This window comes from Ornithorhynchus anatinus, chromosome 12 (assembly GCF_004115215.2).
Source record: "Ornithorhynchus anatinus isolate Pmale09 chromosome 12, mOrnAna1.pri.v4, whole genome shotgun sequence".
Classification (NCBI taxonomy): Eukaryota; Metazoa; Chordata; class Mammalia; order Monotremata; family Ornithorhynchidae; genus Ornithorhynchus; species Ornithorhynchus anatinus.
The window spans coordinates 57,998,633-58,012,369 of NC_041739.1; the positions used below are offsets into that span (position 1 = coordinate 57,998,633).

Here is a 13,737-nt window from a genome sequence, read left to right on the forward strand (position 1 = left end):
GTTGAACTCTAAAACCGATCGCCATTCTATGTAAACGCCACGTATTATTTTCATCTCTTTTAACACGAGTTTAAGAGCAGCACAGTTTGGATTAAATGGCTTCCAACTTGGGGTACTAGTTAAGCCCCGGAACGAATCCGTTAGAAACTCCCACCCCCCAACCCCTCCAAACCCAGCTCTTGTGTTTAATGATGCTGCTGTTTCCAAAAGAACTAAGCGTGCACAGTCCGTGAACGTTCCTTCCCGGAGCTGTGATGGAGAGACGCGGTCATTTTGTGGGCATTTTAACCAGAAGTGTTTTTTACTTTGTTCACAGGGGCCAGGAAAGTGCTGGCATTGTGACAAGCGATGGACAACTAGAGCCAACATTCAAAATACACAAAGTAAGAAGGGAAAAAAAAATGAGTCTTTTAAAAAAAATCGTATGCTGTGAAAATTTCCCAATTAGCAATCTCTGGTATTTGGTGAGGGTTTTCGTTTTAAATAAACATAATCAATCAGCCATTGTGGTATTTGAGTGCTTCGGGTGTGTCAGAGCACAGTACTGAGCACCTTCGGGAGAGTATAATACAACAGAGTAGGCAGAGAGGTGTCTTCCCATAATGAGCTCAAAGTATGGAGGAAGGTAAGTGACAAGATTTAGGTCAGGCTCGGGCTTCTGCGACTTCACACGTACATCCCCGACAGCAATAGGTGGTGCCCTGTTGTTTTGGCAAGTGATATTACTCTCGTTTGAATACGTGCCCTTCCCATAGTCAATCTGGTTCCAGTTAAATCATTTGAAGAAACCAGTGCCTTTTTTAACGATCACCTGAGCCCAGAAATAACTGTTGGGGATTTAGTTAACATAAGGTCTGTTTTTCTTCTTGCTGATTCCCTCTCCTGTTAGGCACAACCTGGCCAGAGTGCACCGGGCCAGGTCTGGGGGGGGCGGCGCCTAACCTATCTCCCGGTCCCCCACAATTTACAGTTCCTAGCAGTCGTGATCAACGTCTAGAAAATGGTGGGTGGGGGTGCACAGGAGCAAGAAGGGAGACATCCCTGCCTCGCACAGGCCAGGCCAGACTTTTGGAGCCCACTCGATGGTATCTATTGAGCGCTTACTGTGCACTGAGCACTGTGCTAAGCGCTTGGGATAATCCCCACTAGAATGGAAGATAATTGAGGGCGGGGACCGTGGCTTCCTAATCTCTTCCACTCTCCCACAAGCACTTGAACGGTGCACTAAACTGGACTGGGATCTAGTTGTGGACAGGGATTGACTCTCTGTTACCACATCGTACTTTCCCAAGCGCTTATACAGTGCTCTGCCCACAGCGCTCAATAAATACGATTAAATGAATGAATGCACACGGCAGTTACTCAACAAATGACGCCGATGGAGTCATCCCAGCACATTCTCCCGGTGGTTGGGTTGACACTGCCCGTAGCGAGCCGCCCGTGGTGTTTATTGAGCACTTAACCGTAGATTGATCTTGGGAAAGTACGCTCCAATAGAATTGATAGACACCATCCCTGCCCACAAGGCAGCCGTGTTTTTGTAGGTAGGAAATGGGAAGTGTAGAGAAGCAGGTAACCCGAGCTGGAATTACAGTCTTAAACTCCCAAGTTTCCCACCCTTGACTTGGGTTTCCGAGTTCTCCTCGGGTCGGTGTCTCTGTCTCGGCTACTCAGTGGATTGTCTCTCGTTCCTCAAGGGAATGGGCCTGGTAAATCACGTGTTTACTGAAGATAATGTGAAGAAGCTGTACGTCTCGAATCTGGGAATTGGCCACACGCGGTACTCCACTACCGGGAACTCGGAGCTAGAGAACTGTCAGCCCTTTGTGGTGGAAACCCTCCACGGGAAGATTGCCGTGGCCCACAATGGAGAGTTGATAAACGCTGTCCGCCTGAGGAAAAAGGTCAGTTTTATTGTTGTACTCCACTCTCCCAAGCAGTTAGCACAGTGCTCTGCACACAGTAAGCGCTCAGTAAATACGATTGAAAGGTGAATGGTGAGGCTTGAGGTGAGGGGTGGCTTTTATGTCCGTCACCTAAAAATGATCATCTAAAACAGTTTACTTTGGACACACTCGGATTATCACGGTCACCATTTTCTGGATTTGTGTCCTTGTGAGTGCAAAGGGAGTCTGATATTTGCATATCAATGAGAAGTAAGGATAATTGGCTGTTGTCGTTCAGGGCTCCAGTTGGGATTTGATATTATCATTGTTAATATAATATTAATAATGGCTCTTAAGTACCCCGTGTGTGTCAGGCACTGTATTAAGCACTAGGGCAGATACAAGGTAATTAAGGTCCCACATGGGGCTCACCGTCTAAATAGGAGGGAGAACAGGTTTTGAATCCCCGTCTGGCAGAAGTCCAGTGACTGCCCAAGGTCACACAACAGACGAGGGGCAGAGCCCAAGATTAGAGCCCAGGTCCCCTGTCTCCCAGGCCCAGGCTCGTAAGGTAGCAAAGGCGTAGGTGAGTAGCGTGGTCAGTGAGAGAGCTGGACCCGAGGGGTTCAGTTTGTTGACGCAGACTTGGCAGGGAGGAGGGCAAATGTAAACGCCCTGAAGCCCAGGGAGAAAGAAAATGGAGGCTATCCGGGTCCAGTCGAAGTCGGGAAATCAGACGCCACGGTCTGATTTAAACCTCCGCAGCAGAAGAAGCAGGGGAGGTTGCCTTGAACCAGGTAGCCAAAATGACTCTGGTTGTCTCTCAACTCCTACCTGCTGAGTATCAAAAAGATGGAGTGGACAGGGCTTACAGGCAGTACAGTGTGGTGGAAAGAACCCAGACCCGGGTTCTAATCTCAGCTCTGCCACTGGCCCTGCTGCAGACCTTGGGCAAGTTATTGCGTCTTTCTGGGCTTCACTTAACCTTAAGGATGTCGTGAGGAAGAGAGTGAGTTAGGTAACGTGAATGAGGAGAAAAAAAGTCAAAGGATGTTGAAGTAATTCAAGATGCTTTGCTCATAATAATAATAATAATAATAATGATGTTGGTATTTGTTAAGCGCTTACTATGTGCAAAGCACTGTTCTAAGCGCTGGGGTAGACATAGGGGAATCAAGTTGTCCCACATGGGGCTCACAGTCTTAATCCCCATTTTACAGATGAGGGAACTGAGGCCCAGAGAAGTGAAGTGACTTGCCCACAGTCACACAGCTGACAAGTGGCAGAGCTGGGATTCGAACTCATGACCTCTGACTCCAGAGCCCGTGCTCTCTCCACTGAGCCACGCTGCTTCTCTGCGTGAAACATAGTCTCATAGGAGGCTAAAAGGTGGAATTGGTTTTTCATTCTTAGAAAAAACGCTTCGGTTTTCTCAAATGGAGAAAATCCGCTAAGACAACTCAAAATGAGACTTGTTTCTCTGGATTGTCAGTTGGTGCCAGGAGCTTACTGTGGTAGGATGGTAAATGGGGACCCGTCATTCTGGATAGGCAGCCTTCTTTTCTGCCGGTGGCTTGCTGTGCGACCTCGGGCAAGTCACATAACCGCTCTGTGCTTCGGTTTCCCCAGCTGAAAAATGGGGATCAACTGCCTGTTCTGCACCCGCCTCCCCGACCCCCTTTAAGCTGTAAGCCTTACTTAGGACAGCGACTGTGTCCAACCTCCTTAACTTGTGGCTACGCCAGCATTTAGAACAGTGCTTGACACATAGTAAGGGCTTAAATGCCGCAATAACAACGGCACAGAGAGAAAAGAAAGCTGTAACGTGTGTGACGTCCAACGTTTTCTCACAGTTGCTGCGTTATGGTGTGGGGCTGTCCACGAGTTCCGACAGTGAGATGATCACCCAGCTGTTAGCGTACACGCCTCCTCTGGAACGCGATGACACTCCAGACTGGGTGGCAAGGTGAGTCTTTTGCTCCCGTGGTCCTCTCCCAAGTGCTTAGCGCAGGGCTACCCGCACGGCAAGGTGTTCGGTGCAAGAAGAACACGCAAGACACGGGCGAACCGTAGAGGTGACTCTGGCCTCACTGCCTTCCGTTCTCTCTCCTTCCAGGATTAAAAATTTAATGAAAGAGACGCCCACGTCGTACTCGCTGCTTATCATGCACAGGGACGTCATTTACGCCGTGCGCGATCCTTACGGAAACCGTCCCCTCTGCATCGGCCGTCTCATTCCCGTGTCGGACATAAATGGAAGAGGTAAAACCGTGCAGAGCAAAGAGAGATTCTCCAAGGAAACTGCTTGGTGAAATGAAATATAGGCCCTGGGCCATTTCTGGAGACGTTAGGCTACAGTCTGCATTGTACGAGTTACTTCCTTGATAGGCTGATGGCATCAAAAGGTTTGTAGAGTGGTAATAATAATGATAATGTTGGTATTTGTTAAGCGCTTACTATGTGCAGAGCACTGTTCTAAGCGCTGGGGTAGACACGGGAATCAGGTTGTCCCATGTGGGGCTCACAGTCTTAATCCCCATTTTACAGATGAGGGAACTGAGGCACAGAGAAGTGAAGTGACTTGCCCACAGTCACACAGCTGACAAGTGGCAGAGCTGGGATTCAAACTCATGACCTCTGACTCCAAAGCCCGTGCTCTTTCCACTGAGCCACGCTGCGTTAACCCCAGGTGGTAGTTTACCCCTTGGCGTTATCTGACTCACAAAGCTGAAGCAGAATTCTCACCCTAGATTCTGGATAACCGGATGATTCTAGTAGCAGGCGCAGACCCAAGGTGACCCCTGACGACACCTCCGTATCGACCCAGAAGGGAACACTGTAGTGAACGGCCAGAGAAGCAGCGTGGCGTAGCGGAGAGAGCCTGGGCCTGGGACTTATGGGTTCTAATCCCGGCTCAGCCACTTGTCTACTGTGTGACCTTGAGCAAGTCACTTCTCTGGGCCTCAGTGATCTCATCTGTAAAATGGGGATTAAGATTGTGAGCCCCACATGGGACAACCTGATGACCTCGTATCTATACCAGTGCTTAGAACAGTGCTTGGCACGGAATAAGCACTTAGATGCCATTATTATATTATTATGATGATTATTATTACCCTTTGAACACAATACGACAAAACGAGGACCGTGACTCCCCACGAGGAGAGAGCCATCTCTTTAAAGAGTTGTGTAGTTGGATTCCATGTGGTCCTTCCTAAGAAGCACCGGCGGCTTTCCCTAAAAAACAGTCCTAGGAGGACCGTGCCTCTGCACCCAGCAGGTATTACCTAAAGAGATTTTGGTTCCCACTTTTCTTGGGTCCACATTCTCATCACACCGACTTTCCAGCCCATTCCCGTTAAGCTTAGTCAGTGCACCTCTGAAGGACTAAAGGTCGTGTTTCTAAAGGCGGAGAAATTTGAATGGAGATGTACTTTGGATCTGTACGGGATTCCTAGATCCCAGTCCCAGTTTTCCTAGCTGAGTCGAAAAGATGCCTTTTCTCCCAAGGCCTTAGCAGCGGGTAGGGGCGGGATTGGAGCAGATCTGGCCCTTTCTGCAAATCAGATGAACAGCCAATTCCATCACAACTCATCTGTTCAGGATCCCCTCGGTGCAACAAGGAGGGGAATGCCTGGGCACACGTGGGTGCCGTCGGGCACCTCTCTGATCTCCCTCTGGCTTAGCCTGGGAGCCCCATGCGGGACAGGGACTGCGTCCCGACCTGATTCACTTGTGTCTACCCCAGTGCTGAGCACAGTGGTTGACACATAAGAGCTTAACGAACACTCTAGTATCGCCTTCCGTAAAATAGCAATCGCGGGGTGAGGGCGAAGAGCATTCCTCTGGTAGTGGGCATAACAATATAGGAATTTGTTTTGGAAACTGTCAGTTTTCAAAACTGTCAGAATGAGGGGTGATCCCTCATACTCATTGATTTCCATTGGATTAAGCGGTTGCCTTCATGTGATTTTATTTTATTTTCCTTCCTTCCCTGTTCCCCATCTGTAACCCAAAGGTTTATTCAGCGTTGCAGGCAGATCCACACCTAAACCATCCCAGACAGGTGAAGATCTGATTTTGGAAAAACCTCCACCACTGCGTTCAAATTTGCCCAAACAAATGCCGAGCGTTCCTCGTTAAGTCCCGTAGATGAGGCGAGCCGAAATTCATTAAAAATTGCTTATTTCTTACAGGAAAGAACAGCACCGAAACAGAGGGTTGGGTGGTGTCCTCGGAGTCCTGTAGCTTTCTGTCCATTGGTGCAGTGTAAGTCTCATGTTGTCTCAAATTACGGCACTAACTGTTTAATCCCACATAAAGGAATGTTGGGTTTTGGGGTTTTTTTGGTTTGTTTAGTTTGGTGTCGTCGTCCCCCCCCCTGAGTGAACTGGCACTGGTAGAAATATTCCCCTTTAAAGTGAAGCAGTCAAGCTCGCCCATCAGCTTGTCTGTCATATCGTCCTCATCCTCAAATGAATCATAAAATTGTCCCAGAAGGGGAAGATCAGTTTTGGTGAGCTGGAGAGGGCCTTGTCGGTTTAGATTTCACATAACTCCTCTCATCTCTGCCTGCGCTGTTCTTCTCTTTTCAAGGTATTACCGGGAAGTCCTACCTGGAGAGATTGTGAAAATTTCCAAAGATGAAGTTCAAACCCTCGATACCGTGGAAAGATCCCGAGGAGATCCAGCAGCCTTCTGCATCTTCGAATACGTTTATTTCGCGAGACCGGACAGCATGTTTGAAGGTACGGCAGATTTACCTTCCGGGTGTGCATCATCCGCACTTCTCTAAAGACAGAACAGTCAGTCGTATTTATTGAGCACGTACCGGGTGCAGAGCACTGTACTAAGCGCTTGGGACAGTACAATAGAGCAGATACATTCTCTCCCCACAATGAGCTTACAGTCTAGCCGGGGAGACAGTAATTGAAATTTGTAAATTACAGGAGAAGCAGCGTGGCTCAGTGGAAGGAGCCCGGGCTCGGGAGTCAGAGGTCGTGGGTTCTAATCCTGGCTCTGCCGCTTATAAGCTGTGTGACTTTGGGCAAGTCACTTCACTTCTCGATGCCGCAGTGACCTCATCTGGAAAACGGGGATTAAAACTATGAGCCCCACTTGGGACAACCTGATCGCCTTGTATTTACCCAGCACTTAGAACAGTGCTTGGCACATAGTAAGCGCTTAACAAATACCAGATTATTGTTATCTGGGCATCTCTTTCCCACTCTTTGATTTCTTGGAGGATGTAGGACTTGAGAAGGGCTAAGGTAGCAACCTCACAGCAGTCAGTTGTATTCATTGAGCACTCACTGTATGCAAAACACTATATAAGTGTTTGGGAGAGTATAATATAACACGTTCTTGCCTACAGCGAGCTCATAGTCTAGAGGGGATTAAGACTGTGAGCTTCATGCAGGACAGGGACAGGGATTGGGTCCAACCCGATTAGCTTGTATCTACCAAGAACAGTGCTCGGCACGTAGTAAGCGCTTAGTATATCATCGTCATCATTCAGGTACCCTTAAGGCACTTCATTCATCTTTTCCCCTCCTACTTCATCTCAGTACTCTGTTGTTCCAACCCAGCCCGCACACTTCGCTCCTCTAATGCCAGCCTTCTCACTGTGACTCAGTTGCCTATCTCAACCCCGACTTGTCACATACATCCTGCCTCGGACTGGAATGTCCTCCCTTCTCGAATCCAACAGACAATTACTCTGCCCCCCATCCTCCCAAAATCTTATTGAAGACACATCTCCAAGAGGCCATCTGGGAGCCCTCTTTTCCTTACCTTGCACTCCCTTTTGTGTTGCCCAGACTTGCTCCCTTTATTCATCCCCTCACCCGGCCCCAAAGCACTTGCTTCCATATCCATCAGGACAGATAAATACCTTTCATCGTTAAATCGGAGAAGCCTACAGAAAAGTCCCAAACCGATATTTCGAGAAAAGCGGCGGGCCGTTCAGCGTGAGAATTAGCGCCCATCGGGTGACGTGAATTTTAAAATGTTCCTCTCTTCCCCTGTACCAGACCAGATGGTGTACACGGTTCGACATCGGTGTGGCCAGCAGCTGGCCATCGAAGCCCCCGTGGATGCAGACCTGGTCAGCACCGTCCCCGAGTCGGCCACTCCGGCCGCGCTCGGTTACGCGGGAAAGGTGATTTTCCTTGGTGGGGGTTGCGGGGTGGGAGGCGGAAATCTCACACACCGGCTTCACCCAGAAACGGGTTCCAACAAATGAGAGGCACGCACGCATGCACACACAGTTGGATAAAACACACTTTTCAGTTATCCGTGTATTTTTTGCCTTCATTCAGTCGTATTTACTGGGCACTTACTGTGTGCCGAGCACTGTACTAAGCACTTGGGGAAGGTACAATACAAAAATAAACAGGCACCTTCCCTGCCCACGATGAGCTTACAGTTTATTGGGGGAGAGACAGACAGCAAATAGGTATCCAAGTGGCGTGGGGCTGCGGGTTGGGAACAAGGGGAGGAAGTGGAAGAAGAGGCAAGGGGGGCTTAGTCAGGGAAGGCCTCTTGGAGGAGATGTGCCCTCAGTAAGGCTTTGAAGCAGGAGAGAGGAATTGTTTGTCGGATTTGAGGAGGAAGGGTGTTCCAGGCCAGAGGTGGGTCGTGGGTGAGGGGTTCGCGGCGAGATAGACGAGGTCGCTGGGTTATAGTCGGAGAGTAGCGGGGTGAGGTAGGAGGGGCCGAGGGGATTGAGTGCTTTAAAGCCAGTAGTGAGTTTTTGTTTGATGCGGAGGGGAATGAGTAACCACTGGAGTTTCTTGAGGCTCCTGTTTCGATGCCACGGTATGGGTTTCTCCTTTTTCAAAATTATAAGGGCCAAGGAAATTAACAAACTCATCACTCTATCCTCCGGCACTTCCATAAGAAGTGAAAAATTAGGCCCACGGCAAATAAAATGAGCCTCTTCCCGACGACGTGACCTTTGCATCGTGATTTCATTCTCCAACTGGCTCCCAGGGCCTCAGATTGTTTATAGGCTGGGAGCAGTGCCCTGCGGCCGGAAAGCTGCCTTTTATATTTCCCGTGAAATGAGCTCGGTGGGTTTAGACGGGAACTCGGAGGTGATACCGGTGACCGTCTCACGGCCTCGTTCTCTGATTCTCCCACAGTGTGGCCTACCCTATGTAGAAGTGCTGTGTAAAAATCGCTACGTAGGAAGAACCTTCATCCAACCAAATATGCGACTAAGACAACTGGGCGTGGCCAAAAAGTTTGGAGTGTTGTCGGACAACTTCAAAGGCAAAAGGATCGTTCTTGTCGACGATTCCATTGTGAGAGGCAACACCATCTCACCCATCATCAAGTTACTCAAGGAATCTGGGGCAAAGGAAGTAAGTGGCTAGAAATATTTTCACGTTCCTCTCTCCCGTTCGGATTCCAGCTCCCTGTGGCGTGGAGCCAGTCTTGTTGTTTGCGACACTGCCCACGTGTTTCGTAGGCTGCATTTGCGTTGAGTATTTTCTGAGCAGCTACTGTTCACGTAACTCCAAGAGTCAGTGCGGATGCTTGGGAAAGAGAAGACAGAGGGACAGCTCAGGGCCGTGACCAAATATTCATTCGCCTTTTTGTTTGTCCCTTTTTTTTTTTTTTAATGGCTTTTATGGTGTGATTCCTTTGTGTCAGGCACTGAATTAAGTGCTGGGGTAGAAACAAGCTAATGAGGCTGGACACAGTTCCTTTCCCACTTGGGGTTCACGATCTTAATCCCCATTTTCCAGATGAAGAAATTGAGGGCCAGAGAATTGAAGCGACTGGCACAGGGTCCCACGGGAGCAGACGAGGGACAGGTCTGGGATTAGAACCCTGCTTCTTCTGACTCACAGGCCTGTGCTCTAATCTCTATGCCACGCTGCTTCTCTCTAAGGAAAGGCAAAAGGAAATGACCTTAGGATGCAAAAGGTCAGCTCTAGGCTGGTTCCAAGCAGAAATTTATTGACAGTGGTTGAAATCGTAAGAAGTTACGTGCTGAGAGGAGTGAAAGTCACCTGGGAAGCTCTATAGAGACATACAAACATATCTCCTCTGCCCGGGAGGGTGGGAAAGGCCTGGCTCTGCCAGAAGAAGCGGAATCAGCCCCGCGATTCTACTTGTGGAAAAGAAGTAGGTGGTTTGGGGTTTTTTTGTTTGTTTTCCGAGGGTTTGCTTGTACAGGCAGTATTGGGAGTTGTCCCTGCCAGCGGCGGTTTTCTCTTTCGAGGATTTTAATTGCCATGTCCCTGATTATCACCAGGTACATATCCGGGTAGCTTCACCGCCCATCAGATACCCCTGCTATATGGGCATAAATATTCCTACAAAAGAAGAGCTGATCGCCAACAGGCCGGAATTTGACAACCTTGCAAAATACATCGGTATGTATCCGATTTTTTTGAATAATCCCATCGTGTGCAACAGCCCAGCATAGGGGAAACTGGGCAGTGGAAGAATTTGTACCGGTTGTAAGGGAAATAGCAACGGGAAGGAGAGCATGACCAAAAAATAGGGACAGACTGTTGTTTCAGTAAAAAGGACCTTTCGGGAGGCAGTTCCTATATCGTTGCTGGTTTAAGACAAAAAAAAGACCACCCTCTTTATTTCCCTCCCCTCTCGCGGTCGCCCCGGTCGGCGTCAAGCAACCACTCTTTCATCTTCAAGAACCTTTTTCTCAAACTATCCGTGGCCCGTGAGCTTTCCTTATTTCATTTTATTATTTTCCCCGCCATCCTCAGGAGCAAACAGCGTTGTGTATCTCTCTGTCGATGGACTGATATCATCCGTTCAAGAAGGGATCAAATTTAAGAAGAAAGCGGCGAAGCAGGAAAACGCAATTCAAGAGAATGGGATTGATGTGAAATCCTTTCAAAGGAACGGTCATTGCACTGCGTGTCTCACCGGGAAATATCCAGTCGAATTGGAATGGTGAATTGTCCTTGGATGGGGCGCCAGTGAGATGTGGAGGCAGAGGGATTTTGTTAGATGCATGGTGTAAAAAGCGAAACAAACCAAACCCACTGTTACTTCATGAAACCATGCAGACACGGCGGGGTTTTTTTGTTACCTTTGGTCTTTTTAAATTGTGAGTATCAGGAATCTTTGGTTTGTTGTATGATGTAGATAAATATATTTCTTTATCCAGGATTTGAGTGTGTTCAGTTTTATTAGGTCAGTGAAACGATCTTGGAATACTGGTGACTCGGGTTGGATACGTTACATTTCGAAGCACCGAAACGGTAGAACAGAGGGGGAAAAAACCTCAACCGTAGACGCGTGGGGAGAATACCAATATTTGGGACGTTAGCGTCTTCCTAAAAATTCTTCTCCGCAGCCGGGTGGAATTTCAAGAACGACTTCTGTCCAAGTTCTGGTACGAAGCAATTGCCTGGATTGAATTAACCTGTGACAGGAGAAGTGCAGTGCAGTAGTATGTAATATTCTTTGCGTCAACACCCCTTCCATCTTCTCATCATTTGGGCCACGGAAGCTAAGTTCGAGCAGCTCCGACGGGGTCTGGAGGAGTCGTTTGTTTTGCCAGTCAACCGAGAAGAAGCCCGGGCTTCGTCGGGCACACCAGATGGAGCCCTGGAATGTGAGGTGTGACATTCTCCCCTCCCCACCCCCCCCAGTCTGACCTTGCCTTGTCTCGCTCTTCTGTGCCTTTCCCATGGTCTGTGCGCTAAATCGCTCGTTTCCCTCCGCTCCTACAAAGACTCTCGTCCGTCTGGGAACGGTCCACCAATTTTCCCGTCAGATTTCAAGAGGAAAGCATGGTGGGTAGGAAGACCGTGAGGGTTTTGTTTTCCGTTTTGTTGTTCTTTGACCTCCACCTGGTGCTCAGTAGAAATCAGAAGACTGACGTTGCTCTGAAGTTACGGCGTCCCTCGGGTCTTGGACCACCTGGAGGCTTGTTGGGGAGGGTCTCTTGGATAACTGTGGCCCCGGGGGCGGCGGGGGGAAGGTTCCAGCAGGGCCCGGCAAGAGGACCCACTTAAGTCCTCCTCACCAATATTAGGATTCTTAACTTTGTTGCCCCGGTTTGGTTATGGAGGAGACATTTCCGAGCGTAGAGTTGAAAGAAAAAAAATTGCTTCTCGGTGGTACCTCTAGACTTGGAAGTCTCGATCTAAAAACACTGCCGTCTTCTCACGGGACGAAAAAGGTAAGTTCATTTTGAAAGGCCTGCAAACCCCGGCTCGGCGACCACGGCAGAGGTCAAGCTTTTAGTGGGACTGCGGAGACCAACTGACGGGCTCATTTGGACATAAATATTTTTTCTTTTTCTTTTTTTTTTTTTTTTAACATTGTAAAGAGGTTTCTGGATTTTTTTGTACACTGTTCATTTGGAGGCCATGCTTTCTAATGGCTCTCATACACCTGTTCAGCGTTTTTAAGATTGAGAGCCAGCGCGACGAGTTTTGGGGTGTTCCGGGCTGTCTTACGTACCGAGGCCTGATGCATCTTGGAGTCTGTTTATTGATAAAGCCACCTCTGTCCAAGGGGCACAGCGCAGCACCGTGGCAGCCGCAGACAGCTGCCCCCTGCCAACCCGGGCTGTGTGCACGACCGATCCCGGCCCGCCGTTCCGCCTCCCGCCCGTCCTCAGGCTGGCAGCAGGACGGAGACGAGCGGGTGGCATTTCGGCACAGCTGTCTACGGCAGAATACGGCACGACGGCCTTTAGGGAAATCCTCGTGGTTTCCGAGCCTAAAGCCGCCGCGGCGAACACGGCAGCGCCTCCGGAAAGCTTCAGCGAGGAGCCTTGGACCGCTGGTCGAGATGTACAGGCCGTGTGTTTATAAAAACAAGAAACTCAGGGAAATACTAAACCAAACTATTCGAATCTGTTGTTTTCGTTGGTTTAAAAGTCTCATGTTATTTGGGAATGTTTTTTATAGCTAGGTTATGATGGAAGAGGAATATGTGACGATTTGTACGTGAATGTACCTGTTATGGATGTCTCTCTTTTTTTTTTTTCTCACGTCAAGTTCGCTTTTACTTTCTCAAGTTTAAGCAGATCAGTGATACTAGACAGATTTCTCGACATTTTAAATTTACAAATGGAATTTTGTAAATGGGAGTACTGTAAAAGAAAAAAAAATGACGAGGTAGAAAATGCCTTTCATGAGAAATATATCGCATTCGTGTTCTGATGTGTGGCTCTGTTTTTCCTTGCATTTGAAACTTGTAATGCTGGTGGACTGGGCTCACTTAGGGGTGGCTACTGGTCATTTCTGTTTCTCTGCGACTTGGCTTAGTGGATGGATCCTGGGCCTGGCAGGCAGAGGGTCCTGATTTCTAATCCCGGCGCGGCCCATTTGTCTGCAGTGTGATCTTGGGCAAGTCGGAGGTGGGCCGGGAAAGGGCCTTGGGTGGACATGGGGCAGAGAGCACTAAGGAGGCAGGCATCAAGGAAGTGAGCATTGCAGGCACCGGGGGTGTTCTGGGGGCACTAGGGTCAGCATGCAGGCCAGCTGCACTGAGGGGGTAGGATTGGGGGGCGAATCCAGACCAAACAGTCCCCCCACACCCCTTTACCCCACTTGGGCTGTTGGGGCTGGAGGAAAGGACTCCCCCTCCTGCTCCTTCTCCTTTCTTTCCCTCCCCGTCTCCTACCTCTCCCTCTCCAAACCTTCTCCCTTTCATCTCCTCTTCCTCTTTCTCTCCCTCTTCCCCCTTCTCCCTTTCTCCTTTCTCCTCCTCCTCCTCCTCTAAATCAGGGAACCGTCTTTACTTTTTTTCCCCAGCCCCCAATATTCACCACAGGCCACTCCTTTGTTTTCCCTAAACTCGAGCCATGTGTGAATAAGAGTAAGAGAGTAAGAGAATATTATTACTGATC

General features: G+C 49.0%; 1 protein-coding gene across 1 annotated transcript in view; it reads left to right on the forward strand.

Annotated features, from left to right (window-relative positions):
* PPAT (phosphoribosyl pyrophosphate amidotransferase) overlaps positions 1 to 13,048 on the forward strand; it is a 40,749-nt gene extending 27,701 nt beyond the window's left edge. Inside the window, exons 2-11 of the mRNA XM_029077140.2 lie at positions 317 to 383; positions 1,698 to 1,904; positions 3,740 to 3,852; positions 4,003 to 4,148; positions 6,083 to 6,155; positions 6,483 to 6,634; positions 7,919 to 8,046; positions 9,032 to 9,253; positions 10,153 to 10,273; positions 10,631 to 13,048. Coding sequence (XP_028932973.1) covers positions 317 to 383; positions 1,698 to 1,904; positions 3,740 to 3,852; positions 4,003 to 4,148; positions 6,083 to 6,155; positions 6,483 to 6,634; positions 7,919 to 8,046; positions 9,032 to 9,253; positions 10,153 to 10,273; positions 10,631 to 10,824 — 1,423 coding nt within the window. The 3' untranslated portion in view covers positions 10,825 to 13,048. The remainder of the gene's footprint in view (positions 1 to 316; positions 384 to 1,697; positions 1,905 to 3,739; positions 3,853 to 4,002; positions 4,149 to 6,082; positions 6,156 to 6,482; positions 6,635 to 7,918; positions 8,047 to 9,031; positions 9,254 to 10,152; positions 10,274 to 10,630) is intronic.
* The last annotated feature ends 689 nt before the right edge of the window (positions 13,049 to 13,737 follow it).